The following is a 17,580-nucleotide window of genomic DNA, read 5'->3' on the forward strand; positions in this document are numbered from 1 at the left end:
CAAGACTGGTGAGAAATGTATTTACATTGTTATCTAAAAGCTGAGACAGCAAAGCTCTATTCTAAATAAGGGAGGGGGTGGGGGACAAGGGAAACACTCATTTACATTTGCTAGTAGCAAGGAAAAAGCAGTCAGACACCTGTCGTACTACAGGATACCAAGTTTCACCAAGAACACATGCTGGACAGTTCCCGCTGTTCCCCTTTCTTTTCACAAGTACCAGGAAATACAAGACCCCATACAATAACAAATCCCACACAATTACAAAAAGAAATAAAAAGGAAGTAATATTTTTAAAACAAATATATTATAAATGTAGATGCTTTGATGTTATTCTATATTATTAATTATAATTCTAGGCAATTTCAGTGCTACTGACTTTTCTGAGGAATAAGGAAACTTCTTCTAAGGATACTGTAAGATTTTTTTAAATCTGTTTATAATCAAGCAAATACAATTTGTTCAGGTCTCAGGTGTATATCACTATTTAGGTCCTCCAAAGGTCTTTGCCAGGCTGTTCCAGAAATAGGAGGAACATATTTTCAAACAGAAAAAAGGCTGGGGGATAGGCAGGGGAGGAAATATAGTACCCCCACCAAACACTTCCTTTTTTGGGGCGGGGGGAAAGGGAAAGCATGTACCTCCTTCCACATCAGAAGACATGGCAAAGTGCAAAAACCACTTCCTTTTGCTTCAATCACATTTAAGCTAGACAACTTAAACTCAAACACAGACCCCACACTGTAGAGTTTAATCTTGAAATGTGATGCGATCCATGTGATACTTCAGCATGGCACAGCACAACAGATGTAGACTAGTAGCTTTAAGAAGGAGCTTAAGTAAAAATGCTTCTGAAAGCAAGGTGCTACATTCTAGCTTTTCTCATGCAGTTCTATTAACATGTCGTAGTCCCCCATCTGCCAACGCCTCCTGTATTCCTGGACCCTGCAGATATTACTAGTTGTGCTATATTGTGGGTGATCTGTAATGTGGACCACACTAGGGAGGACAAGATGATCACAGTAATTTCCATTTGTGACTTCCACTGGGTGACTGCTTTAATCTGGCATTGTCTTGTTTTTGGTGTTTAAGTCAGATTTTCAATGTTACTAGCATTTGTTCGTACAACTCACAGGCAGTGGGCCATCAGTCTAAACAAACTAAATTCTGTTCAGGCAATACAGAACCGTTATATTCAGAATCTTAAGAGCATCATATTTAAACCAAATACTGTAGCAACAGTCTCAGTTTATAACTAATACACTTAAGCACTCCAGCTGACAAAAATACAAAACAGTAAACTGTCCGGTCTGCTATTATCAGGCTCTAATCTCAAATTAACAGTACAGCAGTACATTAAACATGAAGTGTTTGACGAATCGGGATCTGAACACAATTCCAATAGCTCTACTTATAATTTCAGCTTTACTGTCTTTGCTTACCTTGCTCCAAAGATTTACATCAGTGAACCTGAAGAGGGCAGCAGAGGATAAAAAATAAATAAATAAATAAATTAAAATCAACAGCAGCAAAAGAATTTAATTCTATTTTTTTTTTTTAAGCAGAAGGAATTTCTATTGAAGACAGCACAGCCTGCACACAGTAAATATTTATCTTGAACAGGAACATTCCTCAAATATTAATGCTTAAAATTTACATATGCAGAGATTAAGTTTTCATGTAATAAAGCTTAAACTTTTCACAAATATCTTTATTTCTAATGTCAGGATTCATTTATTTGTAATGCTATAAAAAAAAAAAAAAAGGGCATGCCATACATACAGCTATCATTAAGACTTGGGCAAGTTTATCCTTTTATCGTTGGACAGTTGTACTCTTTTTTCTATATTTTATTCTATTCAGTATTTCACACAAGCATCTCAGGCAAACTAAGAGGCAGCATTTCACAAAGCAAACAATCAGCAAGTGGAATTTGTTATCTCAGAAGGTGAGTATCTCAAATACCATCTCTGGATTTTAAAAAGGCTGGATAATTTTGTGGCCAATAACAGCATTTGTAATTATACTCATAATAAACAAAATAAATATCATACTGGGGATATAAATTTTATTATGCAAAAGGTTAGAAGAGAGTTGGATCCTCTTCCTACAAAGAGTACTGCATAATTGCAGGATTGCTATTTTTCATTTTTCTGTGCAGCCTCAGGTCACGGCCACAACTGGAAATAGGATACTAGACTGCAGATAAAAGGTTCAACATGGTATGGCAAATCCTACAGCCCCATATTTTATAGAACATCACAACTTCACCTAAAAGCTGAAGCTCTTCAAATACCATGAAAATAATAAATTTGGATGAACTCAAAGACCAAAAAACCCATAACTTGAATTTTACTGTTTTTAACCCTTTGTGAAAAGATAAGAAATAAAGCTTTCACCCCAAATGGCAAACATGGAAGAAGCATTTTTAAAAGCTCAGGGTTTTCTCACAATGTTCAGACCTTTGCTTCATTAAACCTTTTTGTGATTCCAGTCTAATTTGAAAATGAGTTCACAGAAAAAAACAAAAGGCTGAGCATTCCAGAATAAGCTGTCTACCTCAGACGATCGATACAGTACATCAACTCATGGTGCTGGCATCAGACTGATATTCCTGGAGAATCTGACTATTCCATGGTAATGGTACAGAAAAGATCCACAACAAAGTGATTCATGAAAAGCTGAATCATTCATTTCCTTCAAATGATACTTATATACATAGGTTTCTTTGTATGACGATTCTAGCCCTGTAATCTATCTGTGCAAAGGTTCAAAGCTGGTGGTTAGTTTTAAAGTATTTTGTTGGGTTTAGGTCTCAAAAGCACTGTAGGAACAGTAGGCTGGCCACCTGGAATTTCTCTGAAGTTGCCAGACATTGAAAATAGCTAGAGATTTAATGACCATGATGTCCAACAGCATGCAGACATTCAGAAACCATATCTGCAAGGAGTGAATTGCCCCATTTGTTTCAGTGAGCGAGTTGTTAGTTGAGATGTACGATAACACCAAACTGCTATCTATTTAACTGTTGATCAAAGCATTTAAGGAAAATGATGATCAGATTATGTGCATCTGATTTTTCTTCCACAAGCTGACGGTGTCCAGAAGATACCATCTCCCTCACATTTTCATTTTGGAGTCAAAGAGGTCAAAAGGGGGCTACATGAACCCCACTAAAGACAGAGTAAAAATGATATAGAGCACCCATTCTCTTGAACTTGACCAAATAAGCTCAATCAAAGCAGGAGACTGCTCTGGTGGTGTCACTTCCTGCCTGCCTCCAACTGCTGTTATCCTTCATTCTGACAGAGCAATGCTTCTCAAACAGGGTGCCACAACACCCTGAGGTGCCCTGAAATCCTTTCAAGGCTGCCATGAGGTACCAAGCAATGTTAGGTGGGCAAACATCATTCACTAGATAAACCCAGACTTCTGACTTGTTGTGTTCTTTCTGAGTTGTTTACAACAGAAAAAATGGTTCATATTTTTTCTGTAGTCAAGGACAAGTGAAAACTTGTAGGATTTGACATTTTCCAAGGGGTACCTCATGTCTACAAGGTTAAGAACCACTGTGATAGAGGTTGTCTGGAAACTCTCAAATGCTTGCTTTGCATTTTCAAGCCTTTCTTTGAAAGGCTTGTATGGTTCTTGTTTTTAATTATTTTGTTATATGTCCCCATCCCCCAACACATTAGCATAGACTCTGCCATTTTCATATTACTCTGGTAACCAAAAAGATCCAAAGTATACATATACTGTGCTTCTGCCTTAATCTAGCCTCACCTATACCGGTATCCTAAACTTTACTGACCAGAACTGCAAAAACCCAGACCGCCTAGGTCACATGCTGATTATCTGTACAATCTCCTGCATGAATGGAGTTTCAGGCTGGTGTTCCACATGAGTGGAGTGCAGAAAGTACCATCATTGTTTTCTTTCCTCACTTAAGCCCTGCTTCAATTGGAACATCTCAATCCTTGCTCATAAGACATACACAGCTTTTAAAATGAAAATCAATCAGTTTGCACATCTAAATTGGGTGTTACTGGGGGCAACTATTAAAAGTAACAGTAATATACTGCTAATGCATCCCCATGCTTTTACTGCATTCACCATTTGAGGGACTCTACACTTCTAACTTTGAAAAAAAAATCTGTAAGAAACTAATGAAACCTTAATGGTTTAAGATTCTGACATCCCAGGAAAAAGGGATGAGGCTCTCTCACAAATATCTAATACATTTTAGCTGGATCTAAAATAACCTCTGCAGAGAGGCAGACCATCGGCTTGTACCTTAGTATAGCTTTTGGAGTTTTAGATTAGACCAGGGGTGCCAAAGATCTGGCCTGCGAGCTGCATCCAGTCCATGGATCCCCATTGTCTGGCCCCAGGTGTTGCTCCTGGGTCTGAGCTGACCTACATGCTGCTGGAAAAGCCCCATGTGCAAGGCCTGGGGGACAAGCAGTACCTGCTCTAAGATCCACAAAGCACCTGCTCCTGGGAATTGTGAGACACAAAGAACCCTTCCCACCCAGTCTGCATGCACCCTGGACCAGCAGACAGGCAGCAAGAGAAGGCAGAGGTGGGGGGAAGGGATGCCATGGGGGAGAAAGGGCATCTATGAACCCAGTCCAGCCCATGGACCAGTTCAGCACCATTGATCTGGCCCACAGGGCCAGATGAGTTTGACAACCCTCTCTTAGACCAGTTGCATAACCTGGGGTGGATGAGCAGGACGTGTGCCCCAGGCACTGCCTAACATGAGGGATGCCATAATGGCAGAGGCAGGAGAGGGAGGGTGCTTCTCATGTTTGGGTTACTGCTTGTTTCACTGCTGCCTGCCTCTATGATGCACATTTCTGATGCAGGAAATATGTCATGGAGTGCAAGGTGTTCTTTGAAGTCCAGTTTTGTAGAGCAGCAGTGAAGTTTGGTGCTGCTGTGGGGAGAACTGGTCCCTGTTTTTACAACTCTTCAGCAATTTTTACTAGGATGCAGGCCTGGGTGGGGTACAGGGGGGAGAGGTAAAGGTTTCCCCTCAGCAGCAGTAAACTCTATTGCCAGTCTAGAGAACTACCATATTTACCCAAATACAAGAGAATCCTGAATGTTGAGATGACCCCCCAATTAGATTCTACACACGGAAAACATAGCTTTATTATAATGTTCCATGTATGGAATCTAATTATTGAAGGATCATCTTAAATTCATCCCCCCACACTACTGCGGGGGGGGGGGGGTGATGACGGGGGCAGTAATGGGGCAAGCAGTGTGGAACAGGCAATGGGGGAGGCAGTTTGGGGGCAGATAGTAGGGGGCAGGCAGTGAAAGAGGCAGGTAGCTTGCTCCCTGCTCCCTCCCCACTTACCCTCCACTGTGCTTGTCCCCCCACAACCCCTGCAGCTTCAGGTTGCCCCTATTCACCCTTCCCCTATTCCCACCCTCCATGACACTTCTGCCTCACCCACAGCCGTAGGTCCCCACCCCAGCTTTTCCTGTCTCCCCACCACCTGCCCCTCCACCCCATCCTCTTACCTTTGGTCTGTGCCAACAGGCTCCATCCCTGCTGCTGCCTGGGGCATGGATCCTTGCTCCAGCCCAGCCTTGTAGCAGCAGCACAAGCTGGCACTGCTGCTCCACCCTGGCCCCATACCCCAGGCTGCAGCAGGGATAGAGCCTGGAGACATGGAGCTAAGGTAAGGAGTGCAGCAGAGGGTGAGAGAAGGAGAAGCAGTGTAGAGAGGGGAAGGGACTGAGTGTTGTGAGGGAGGAGAGGCAGGGTTTGTAGACACAGCAGGTGGAGGGGGGAAGCAGGCAGCAGATGCAGCTCTGGCTCCAACCTTGTGTTCAGCCTGGAGCTGCAGCAGCTGCCTACCCCCCAGGTGCATCATATTCAATTGAAAGGCAAGGGGTTTCACCCCCCCCATGTTAAGTGGTAGGAAAATGTGGGCAACAATTTACCTTCTCATTTAGTAAATACAGCATTATTCCCAGAATGCACCACAAGACTGCCCTGCTCTCTACTTGCTGCTGTTCCTGGGTCTGAAAGCAAGAAGGAAGGCAGGAGCAGGAAGGGGATGGAGTGAGAAACAGTTGCTTTGGGAGCATGTTTTCCAAACTACACCTCTGACCTGGACCATAACTGACTGAAATTTGAAAAACACAACATTAGGCCTTGTTCAGCTTACATGCACTAACTAAAGTGGACCTGAACACGACCATGCTTCTTAAGGAAAGCATGTACAATATACGGCATGATAAAAAAAGAATAAGGTGCCAACTGCTCCAGGGTGACTGCCCATCTGCACACCTTTATCCCATGATAAGTGGAAGACCTGAGGGCTAAGGGACTTGGAAAATTTATGGAGGACAGGTCCATCAGTTGATATTAAACATGATAGTCAGGTGTGCAACTTCATATTAGAGCCGCCTTGGCCTCTGGAATCTGAAAGCTGTAGAGAGAGAAAGGCAGAGGATACATCAATCTAGACATACAGCGTTCTCCTTCGCATCCACTCTCTGCGGCTATAAGAGAGGACACTGTGCCAGATGGACCTATGGTCTGACCAAGCATGGCATTTCCTAAGTTATCCTAGTTCAGCTTCCATTTATCACATACTCTGTACACAGGCATTTATTGTGGAGTAGACAACATACAATGAAGTTCTTTTCGCTTTTCCTTACACCCTGACGTCAAGGTTCAGAGAATTTCTGAAACAATCTAAAGAGAGTGCATTAGGTCTCAGACCACCAGGGGCAGGTTGACCTCTGAGGCTCTTAAGAAGAGGAACAGCATATTCATTCATAACCCTAACAGATGGCTGCAAAAACTGAGCTATCAGTACAGGCTACATGTCACAGTGAGAAAAGTTAAGGTATCAACCATGCAAGAAGAACAGCAATATATTTAGTGGTAGGGTAGTATTTTGGCTACACAGAATAATTCTGTGTTCTCCCCCCTCTTCCCCACAATCAACAACTGGTAGAGTGTGCGAAGCGGGCCCTATTCGATTTGGATTCAGCCCAAATCAGGGACAGTGATTTGATTAGCTGATTCAGATCACTGTCCCTGATTCGATTTGGCCAAATCTGAAGATTCGATGTCCATTCGGAGAATCTGTGATTTGGCCATAGACACAGCTTTAAAAGTTTTATCTACATACCTCGAGGTACCAGCATGGCTTGTGAACACCGAGATGCTGGGGTGTATGGAGCGTCCCACAGGAGTGTGGGGGGGCCCTCCACGTGTTCAGCAGTGAACCCAGAAGTGGACTGGAAGTACTTTTGGTCCACTTCCAGGTGGGCTGGGGAGTGTGCTGCCCCCCCGCCCCCGCACTCCTCCTGGCTCTTTCTGCCAGAGGGGAACCTCGGGTGTCCCCCCAGACCCAGGAGGCACCAGTCGCTGAGACAGGGGCGCCCTCCAACGTGCTCCCTGGCAGACCCAGAAATGCTTCTGGTCCACTTCTGAGTCTGCTGCCGAGCGCACTGGGAAGTTCCCCACACTTGTAGGATGTTCCATGCACCCTGGTATCGCAGTGTTCATGAGCCACCTGCTACCCAGAGGTATGTAGAAAAAACATTTAAAGCTGTGTCTATGTCCAAATCGCTGCATCTTTCCGAATCTCTCCAAATAAATTTGGAGGGTTCCGATTTGATTCAGAGAAGTTAAAGGGTCCTCTGATTTGATTCAGATTTGGACATTCAGCCACTGAATTGGGCCGAATCTCCAACGAATAGAATCAGGGACCAAAGCTTCTCACAGCCCCAACAACTAGTAAAAACTTTATGGCCACAACTCTTCACGGTATACAGCAGAAATCAGGGCCCCTTAAAAGGCAGTTTTCAAATGAGGAACCTCCCCCTCCTCAAGATGCTACAGTCCCCTCTTAGTAAATATGATCATATGGGTGAAAGTAACAAATTAAGGCAACATGGAATACCTTTCCTACAATCAGTTGGAATTCTAGTGTTCAAGAGTTAAGTGAGTATTCAGGGCAAAGAAAGCTTTCAAGTATGCTCAGCTAGCTGTTCTTGTCATTGCTTTCAATTTTTTTTTTTTTTAACATTAGTGCTTTACTTTACAAAAGCCTCCTTTAAGCCTTGTATTATCCTATGGGGCTATTCTTAGAGTATGTTAGAAGGATTTTTCATTTGAAAATATAATTAAAAAATTAATAGAATATGTGGTCAGCTATTTAGAAGCCATTATTAAAAAAAAAAAAAAAAAAAAAAAAAAAGGATGAACTAAGATCAAGTGGTAAAATGAACTAGCTGTCAAGAACGTAATATTCACAGGGAGATGATAAATAATTTTGTCGTTATTTTCCAGAAACCATATGGGAGGAACAAAAAGATTGGGAGGCAGGCTTGCCAGGAATCATCCCTCTTCTCCTGGATTTTGCTACCACTGAGACCTACTTCCCCCAAAGCTAGTTCTTGACCCACATGGATCTTAACTGAAGAAGCAAAAACCACATACAGGATAGAGATGGGGAAGGAAATGACAAGCCAACTTGGACTTGGGAAATACAAGTATATATATCTGGTGATGGATTCTTGTGGTGTCTGGCACGCAGGTGTGAGCTAGTGGGAATCACCTTAGATTTCAAGCTTTCTGAGGTAGGTACAATGATATAATGCTTGTCTATATTGCCTCCATGCTATAACTGGGACTGCTGACGAAAAGCATATTCTGCACACTTCCTTCCAATTAGCGTACCACAAATCCCAGAAATGAGGCAGGGTAACCAGTTTAGAACAGCACTCAGTGTGCAGTAACCACATATACAGCTCCTGAGTGGAGGCATCCAACTTGCTTCAACAAGGCACTTGTCCCTTGTCCCTTAACTCAAGTGGTATGCAACTAAAAATCATCTACGTTTCCATAGCCTGCAGTATGACCCTGTCCTCGACTCATACCCCAGTCACCAAAAGTCAAGGCTGATCTTCCTCTTCAATTAGAATAGATTTTAATTACAAATACTTGATCTAACATAAGATTGTAATTTCTAACACCAGGAAAAAAAGAATGACAAAACAAAGAGGCAATAATATTTTATACAAAATTAGCTGCTTGAAAAGATGAAATACTAAAGTTGAGAATGTAATTTTACAAATAACACTTAGCACCCACACGGTGCTTTTGACTTGCAGAACAAGTTATTGTATAACGGTAATCAAAGATCACTATTCTCAGACTGGGTGAATAAGGCAAACAGATTAAGTGACTTAGGAAGTCTCACAGCAAGTCTAAGGATGAACCCGATAGAGCAGGGGAGGGCAATTATTTTGGGCAGAGGGCCGCTTACTGAGTTTTGGCAAGCCATCAAGGGCCACATAACAGGCAGCCCAGGTCAGATAAATATTAATTTTCTAAATTTTTTAGGGGCCACGCGGGCCAGATAGGATGGCCTGGAGGGCCACATCCAGCCCCCGGGCCACATTTTGCCTACCCCTGGGATAAAGGACAGGAAATCTCCTCACTTCTACTGTAACAACTATGGCTGATAATAACAATTATGCGTGTATAAACTAGAGATACTAATAAAGCACAAAACATGATACATATGTAACTCACTTTCTGTAGTTTGAAAATAAATCATTTTCTTCTATTGCATTAAAGTCTTCCTTTTCTGCAGAGAAATTTAAAACTCATGCTTTCCTTCTCCCCCTCCAAAGCAAGTAAATGGTACAGGTGACTATAAAACCTCCTTTGCTCTTACACAGCACTACTTTCTATAAGAGCACCATTAGAAATGCAAAACTGACAAGGAACACAGCTATTTGTGGTCTCCAGTCGATTTCATACTCTTTCAAAACTATACCACAAATGCCATCGAACTTGGGGTGGAACAGGAGGTTATATGATCTTAGTCAGTTTCTTACTTGGAAGTGATGGCATCCCAGACCAGTGGTTTTCAACTTTTTCAACTGCAGACCCTTAAAATATTTTAAATGGAGGTGTGGAGCCCTTTGAACTGTAAGTGAGGGTATTCACATTCTTTTGATTGACCACAGTCATCTTTCATAGGCCCCTTAAACACAGAGGACCACGGGTTAAAAACCAAATGTCCTAGACAAAGTAGACGGGTTCCGGAAGTTCTCTTTGGTCCCTTGAGTAGTTTTTGCTAGAAATCAAGGTTTTTGGTGGGGGGTTTTTTAGCTTAACTTTTCAGATTCTATAAACACAGGGGAAAGATTATAGAAAGCTGGGTTCAGGGAGAGAGAAAAAAAAACCCAAAACTTACTGCTTAAAAGCAATGAAGAAAGCCTGTTGTATACTTGAGATCTTCACAGGCAGCATATTTGGTGAAGACACTGAAAAGTGAACAAGATACTTCTAAACAGTTATTCTTAGGAATAGCTAGTTTAAGTTATCTGTCCACGTACATTACAACTCAATGGAAGATTTATTTCCTCTTTACTTGGTAAATATCATTCTTTTTTTTAAAAAACAACAAATACCATTAGGGACAGAGGTATCATCATGCTTAATCATAAAGAAGGTCTGCGCATAATCTTAAATACAGTACAGTAACTGGCAGCACATGCAAGTCCTGAAGAAGATATTGCAGATACGGGATAATGTGTCCCAAACTGATGTGCAAACAGATTTGCCTAAATTCTGCAGCATGAAGTTCAATGCCTTCCAATGTTCTGATCTTTATACATTACAATACTAGGTAGTCTCATTATCCACATACATGCCTGACCTGTTTTTAAATTATGCTAAGCTTCTGGCCTCAAGGATGCCATGTAGCAATGAAGTTCCCTAGTCTAACTATTCAGAAACTTCATTTAATTGGTTTTGAATTCCCACTTTTTCAAAAGACATAATCCTCCATCACTAAGATTTCAACTCAGCTGCCACTATTGCCAACTACTTAGACACATTAATGATTACACAAACTAATAGATGGGAGATAGGGGTACACCAATAAAGATTTATTGGGCTGATATTGATGGCAGATTATTAACAAGCCAGATTGGCTGATACTGATAAATTCCATCCAGGAAGAGCACGCAGCAACTGCTGCAGCGTCCTTCGCCTGATGAAGGGTTTTTGAACCCGAAAGCTTGCTTAATAACTGTTCTCCAACCATTTGGGTTGGTCTAATAAAAGATATCAAATTCACCCAAGGAACCTTGGCTGCCTAAAAAAGAGAAATGCTCTTTCAGGACCTAGAAATTAAGGGGCACAAATACTGTTATGCCCCTACTTCTTTCCAAGCATTCAGCACTTAATCCAAAAGCTGAAACATTTAGTTGGAAGATCACCTTTAAAGTTGATTTTATGAAATGTCCAATAAAAATGTTTTTCTAGTGGTATATTAAACTTTTTGCTCATAAAAAGACAAGCATAAAATATCTCAGTATGCTCAGCAGCTGCTGCTGACAATTGGCAACCTGGTTTCCTTAGCAACAAACAAGTCTGAGAAAATCAAGAGGCTGACAATGAAGTGGAATGGAATGGCATGATAAAGGGAAAAAAGCAGCTCTCATGTATTCTGCCTTATGTGCCTAGATTCCTCAGCTGATGCTTCATAGTTTTCATCTTGTCAGTAACAGAAATCTAAACATAAGGGATGCGAAGCAGAATCAATAAACCTTGATAGCACCCAGCATTAATACCCAACCTTTACCTCCGCAAGCTGCACTAATGAGAAAATCTTGAACTATTTTCCATATTACATCTACTACTCCCCCCTTGTAATACTGCACAAAGAAGCAAAGCCAAAGATTCAGTGATTTAATATGTGCATCTTACTATTTTCTAGGTGCTAATGAGATTTACTGGCATTCAATACTGCTTGTTATACTATTTATATAGCAGTAGAGCCTGGTGTTGAATTCAAAAAGAAACTACTCTAGTGAAATGAAGTTTAAAGGAAAGGTTTGTGATTCACGTCATTTACAAAACCCCATATATGACAAATGGAACAGTACTGCAAAATCTGAAGAACACATTACATGGGCAAGTCTCTGGCTAAATAATCTTCTACTTATAACAACTTCATGAGTGACAATGCCAAGTCTGATGTTAATAGGCATTTTAAGGAAGTGATCACTATAGCCAAAGTAGAAAAACAAGACAGTTAATTTTGCTTCCTTAGGTAAGAAAAACAAAATTAAAAAAAAAAAAAAATCACATTACCAAAAAAATCTGTGTAGCCGAGATATTCCTGATCCAACCTGATAGCTGTTCTTTCAAAAACATTTAAAGTACATTTTGCGTGGTAAGTATTATTAAATTGCACAAACAAAAGATGGTACAAATTAAAATGAATGTTAGAAGCAATTATTTCTAAAAAAAATGACAAAGTCTATACATTTGAGCAGTATCAGCAACATTCTAATTAGATGAGAATTTACAAAATTTCAGTCTGCAAATATACTGTTGTTATATTTTAGTTTTAAAGGGATGTTGATTAAATAAAAAAAATTATTAAAAAAAATCAGTACTGGTTATAAAAACTGAAATGTTTTATTCCTTGATTTACTTTTCATTATTTATGTATGTTTTCTTCTTAATTGTAGACAATGAAAAATAATTCCTCTTCATGTTTCTTTATGTTAAGTTTCCAGGCAATATGACTTTCGAGTCTTTATGCAGTTGTACATTTTTCAGATGGCAAAGTGCAGAAGGATGATTTCTGAGATATTTAATTCAAGTGGAATGTTGAAAGTAATTTTCTATCTTGGGATTGTTGAAATTTGCTTGCTAAGTCATTCACTAGGGCTAATTGACCTACCAGCGTCCCATTTAAATAACAAATACTTGAGTGTCTTTTTTTTTTTTTCAGTGAAAATTTTAAACAAACTGTATTTGCGTTCTGATCCTGAAAAAACTCAAGCATATACCTAAATTTAGTAAACCTACAGAGTTTGTTAAATTAAGAAAATGTTATCTTTTGCAAGATTAGACCTTTTAAATATTCAAACTCTTCCGACAAAAGCCATTGCTTCAGAAAAAAACTGTGCTTTTGTTAGTCCAGTATTTGATTATCTTGTCAGGTCTATACCTGCAATTCCTACTGACTGAGGAAAGAAGACCCCTAAAGTAATTCCCAAATACTAATGAAAAACATTCATACTGATGTTATAGCTTTTTATTCATTTGTATCTGTAATAATAAAATATTATAGCACACAAGAGCCCTAATAATGGACCAGGAGCCCTCTGTGTTAGAAGCTGTACAGACACAGAACAAAGAAACAGCCACTGCCCCAAAGACATTGCAAATCTCAGGGCGTAACTAACCAGTTTTCCCTTACACTTCCCCCCTCCCAATACCAGGTGGGTGCTGCAGATAGTGGCACATGATAAGCTTTACATACATATTTGTATGTATACAAATGAGGGCCTATGGGGCTTCACATTTAAAAAAAATGCGTAAAAAAATTAATGCATTGCAAGAAACTGGGAGCTTCAAAAGAGAAAACTGCAACAATGCCCCCACAACTAGCTGTCTTTAAAACGCAGGTCTGAATGCATACAAAGACCACTTCAGTCTAAATGCAAAATATCTATACCTGTTACAAGGACATCCAAGTTCAAAAGATACTTACATAATGCTAAAACATTTTCCAGTTTTCCAAATTGTAGTTCATGTACTAATTCTGCTACAGGGAGCAAGTTGTTATTAGGTGTACAGCCAGCTTCCTATAGATACAGACAATTACAAACAAGATACCTTAGTACATGACAATACTGTAAAATACAGTCCTCCCCTCCTAACTCCATATTGCACTAAAGATTCTTTTGGGCCCCGTATTGTAATAATTCTTTTTAGCAGGATTTCAACAGGTCTCGTAAGAAGCCCCTCTGTGGTATTAAGTAGCTGGCGAAAGTCAAATGACCAGGACATGTACAGCGTTCAAACATATAGCAGGGGAAAAAAGTTGAAAGAGAAAAAAAAATTCTATGACCCTACATTCTGGGCATAACTAAAAAAAAAATTATGACTAAGCTACTGATTCAGCTACCCAGTAATACTGTACTTACAAATTTTCTGTCTCTAGAAATGGAAAAATGCATTTATGAAAACACACACTCTTCCAACATTTGGGAGACGGAAACCATGAAAAGTGGTAAGGAGATAAGATAAATGGGCAAATGAGCAATATAAACTACATTGTCAATGATACCCTAGAAAAACACTTAAACAGGCTTGACTGTACTACACACATGATCAGGAACAAAACTGGAGTCAGAGTACAGCATTCAGAGGAGCTGCATAATTGAGGCATAAAATCATGATCTCATAAAGTTAGTCATTTAAACTCACCTGTAGCAGGGCAGAGAGAGTCTGAACATCAGTATGTGTCAAAACATAGTTTGTATAGGTATGCAGAGTAGGTTTAATTCCCAACTCATACATTACTTTGAGGACTTCAACAGTACCTACAAAAGCAAAGATACAGATCATATACCAAGATAATGTTTGTAATTAACTAAATAAGGAAACAATTTTCAACTGCATTAACAAATGTATACGGGATCAAAGCAAAGGCTAGTAATCCAGTTTGTTGCAAAACTTCTTAAGCTTCCCAGCCTTCAGTGTTACTGGGAAGCGAGAGTCTTTCAACAGCAGGGTTTCTAAATTTGCCCAAGAAAAAACAGTTATGAAAACAAACTGAGCATTTAGACATCCTGCACAATTTACCCAGTTTGCAGGCAGATACTTAGGCTAATTTCTCCACTTCCTCCACTCATACTGCAATTTTTGCACCTTACAGTATCTAGAATTTTCACTGAAGAGTGCCTTTTGACAAAATATATCAAGGTCACCTATGCTAAATACATACTAAAAAGTAAAATTTGAAAGAGCAACAAACATTCATTTAAAGTAAATATTTTATTACTAAAACTGACCATGTAGTTCATTCAATGCTGTTGGCACTACATAAGCAGGAGTAATATTAATAAAAACTGACATTAAAACAAATTAATTTTACATTTTTATCTTGCTTTATCTTTCAAAGGGCATTTCAGTGCTTTAGTGGCTTCAACCCTTTTCTCAGAAATCTGAAAAACAACTTTATTTTCATCACATTAGGCCTAGTTAGCCAACTCTGGATTCATGTCAAAAACTATACAGGTATTGTAATTTTTGCTGCTATAAAGATGATGTGTCAGTTGCTGCAGGACACCAGTTCCAAGTAGCATATGCTTTTTTCAACTTGCCTCTCATATTTGTTACTTTAAAATTGTTAAGTTTCCCAAAGTCCCTGTCTCTGCCCTGGAGTGCCACCTATGGAAAAGTGACACTTCCATGAATATTTTATGCAGTGCACTATGGTGCAAATAATCAAATGTGAATTCCCTTTGAGCACTTAAAAATACATGCAGGCAAGTCACACTAAATTAAAGTCGCATCATCTGCTCAAGTGTGCCTTAAACAAAATTCTGTCCAATTTTGGCCCAGAATCTGCAAAATTATGAACAAAGAAGTAGGTAAAGTCAGTCAGTCTTGCTTGATACTTTCCAAATTTTGACAGCATTTCTATTTTATGTTTGCAGGCTGTCAGAAAATATATTAAGAACCCAGCCACAGTTATAGTAAAACAGTTGTTCCCACCCTCACTCCCCCCAAAGTCTAGTCAATATTACAAGTGATAGTTGGTTTATACAGGAAACTAGGTGCCCTAGCCTCTTTCTTCAACTAGAGTGTAAAATGTGTTTATTCAGCACTCCAAAGTCCCTGATAGACATTTGCTGTAAAAATCATCCCACAGTTTGGTGCAAATGAGCAAGGAGAACACTGGAGCTGCTGCAGATCAAAATTAAAATGAACCATCAAAAAATCTGAATGGAAGACTGCATAACACCTGCTGCCCTATTTCTGGTTGATGCTAGTAGCATTGACACAACAATTCTCATGAGCTCTCTTATACACCCACTTTTTCAATTAAGTAAAAAGATCAACACACGTCTCTTTTCTAGCTACCCAGGCTTCTTCAATTTTGAAAACAAGGGCTTCTTTTATTTTGTTTTCTTGATGAGTTTCATAGGATAGGACCAAAGAAGTCCAAAGTTTTAAATGTTTGAAAGTCCAGTTGTTCCCTCCCCACAGGAAAATCAGGAAATGAATCCCTGGAGAGTCTATTGCTGACCTCAGAGTGTTTGTTCTTAGACAACAAACTTTAAAAAAGAACCTGAACAGGAAACTGAGAAACAAGAAGTCACCCACAGGATGGACTGTGTTAAGTATGGTCTGAACAGAGACTACAGATTCTTGTCCAATTCCTGGATTTGCTTTTATAAACTGGATGTGCCTCAGTAGGTTGAAAGCTTTCTTTTTCTCTCTTATCCACCTTGCCCCTCTCAGCAGCATCTCCTCTTTTTTCCTCCTCCTTCCTTACCCTTTGTATTCCAAATGCTGCTTTCTTTTTAGCAGCTCTGCTCTGCAGTCCCTTCACAGCATGAGGAAGTTACGAAAGCGTATGCTATACATCTCTAATTTAGTTAGTCCATAAAAGGTGCAAATCTACCCTGCCTTCTTCCTTAATACACACCAGGCTTACTAAAACATCAGTAAATGAAAGGATACTAATTTCAGATCACTTCTTATAAACTAAAAAAATGTATCAGCTAGGATTTCTGCATTTTATGATTGTTATTAGAAATCCCCTAGACATCATTCATAAAACTGTAAGACAAAGTTATTACTCAGAGCTAGATTCAGCCCACAGAGCCCCTCCATCCAGCCCCCAGTGTACCCCTAGGTCTGATCAGAACCAAACAGGGCACGTTGCCTGCTTGTGGTACAGAACTGACTTGGGAACTGGATTGGACCCACAGACCTATTCCCACCCCTGCCAAAATAGCTGTTCCAGGGGCTGCGCCAGCCGGTCTGGTACCTGTGCTGTGTGTGTGTCAGATCCTGGAGTGGCCCAGAGTGACTGGAACAGATGCTGCATGCAGCACCAGCTGACCAGCACCTGCACATAGTTCCTTACTAGAGCAGTTTCAGGACTGTACCACATGCAGTGCCTGCTCCAGGCAGTCCAGGACCCACGCTCCATGCAACATCTATGAGCACCACAGATCCCAGACTAGCTGGAACAGGCACTGCATGCAACATGTCCCAAAGTGGCACTGCATGTGGTTCAGTCCAGACAGGGCAGTGACCACCAGGAATCCTGGTTTTCTCTGATTTAAAATTTAAAAAATCCCCAATTTACGGTTAAAAAACAGTAACCCCAAATCCAAATTTTTCTGTGTTTTAAATGAAACACCACTAATATATGGATAATATATAGTTATTTTTCTTTAATCCGAAAATACCAGGATCTCTGATCATGTGCAGCACAGATGCCACTCTGGCTGGACAGCGCTGCACACAGTGCCTGCTCCAGTCACTCCAGGATCCATGCCAGACAGTCCCAGTAAGGCTAGAATGGCTGCCAGATCAGCTATCCTGAGGGAGAGGGGGTCTGCGGGCCTGATCTAACCTGCAGTGCTGGATGAGTTTGACAACCCTGTTCTAAGAGCTACCCAGGCTTCTCCATTATATATAAAAAACTGGTCAAAATAAAGTCTAAGAATCTGAGACAAAATGTAACCATATGTGTACAA

The 17,580-nt window shown here is 40.2% G+C and overlaps 1 protein-coding gene across 5 annotated transcripts in view; it reads right to left on the bottom strand.

Annotated features, from left to right (window-relative positions):
- LRPPRC (leucine rich pentatricopeptide repeat containing) overlaps positions 1 to 17,580 on the bottom strand; it is a 159,890-nt gene that overhangs the window by 108,732 nt on the left and 33,578 nt on the right. For all 5 annotated transcript variants that reach the window (XM_019483263.2, XM_006274201.4, XM_014598074.3 and 2 more), the window contains exons 12-15: positions 14,288 to 14,403; positions 13,569 to 13,662; positions 10,248 to 10,317; positions 1,443 to 1,470 (exon numbers count right to left, since the gene is read on the bottom strand). In XM_019483263.2, the coding sequence (XP_019338808.2) occupies positions 1,443 to 1,470; positions 10,248 to 10,317; positions 13,569 to 13,662; positions 14,288 to 14,403 (308 nt within the window). The remainder of the gene's footprint in view (positions 1 to 1,442; positions 1,471 to 10,247; positions 10,318 to 13,568; positions 13,663 to 14,287; positions 14,404 to 17,580) is intronic.

Source organism: Alligator mississippiensis, chromosome 1, assembly GCF_030867095.1.
Source record: "Alligator mississippiensis isolate rAllMis1 chromosome 1, rAllMis1, whole genome shotgun sequence".
Taxonomy (NCBI): domain Eukaryota; kingdom Metazoa; phylum Chordata; order Crocodylia; family Alligatoridae; genus Alligator; species Alligator mississippiensis.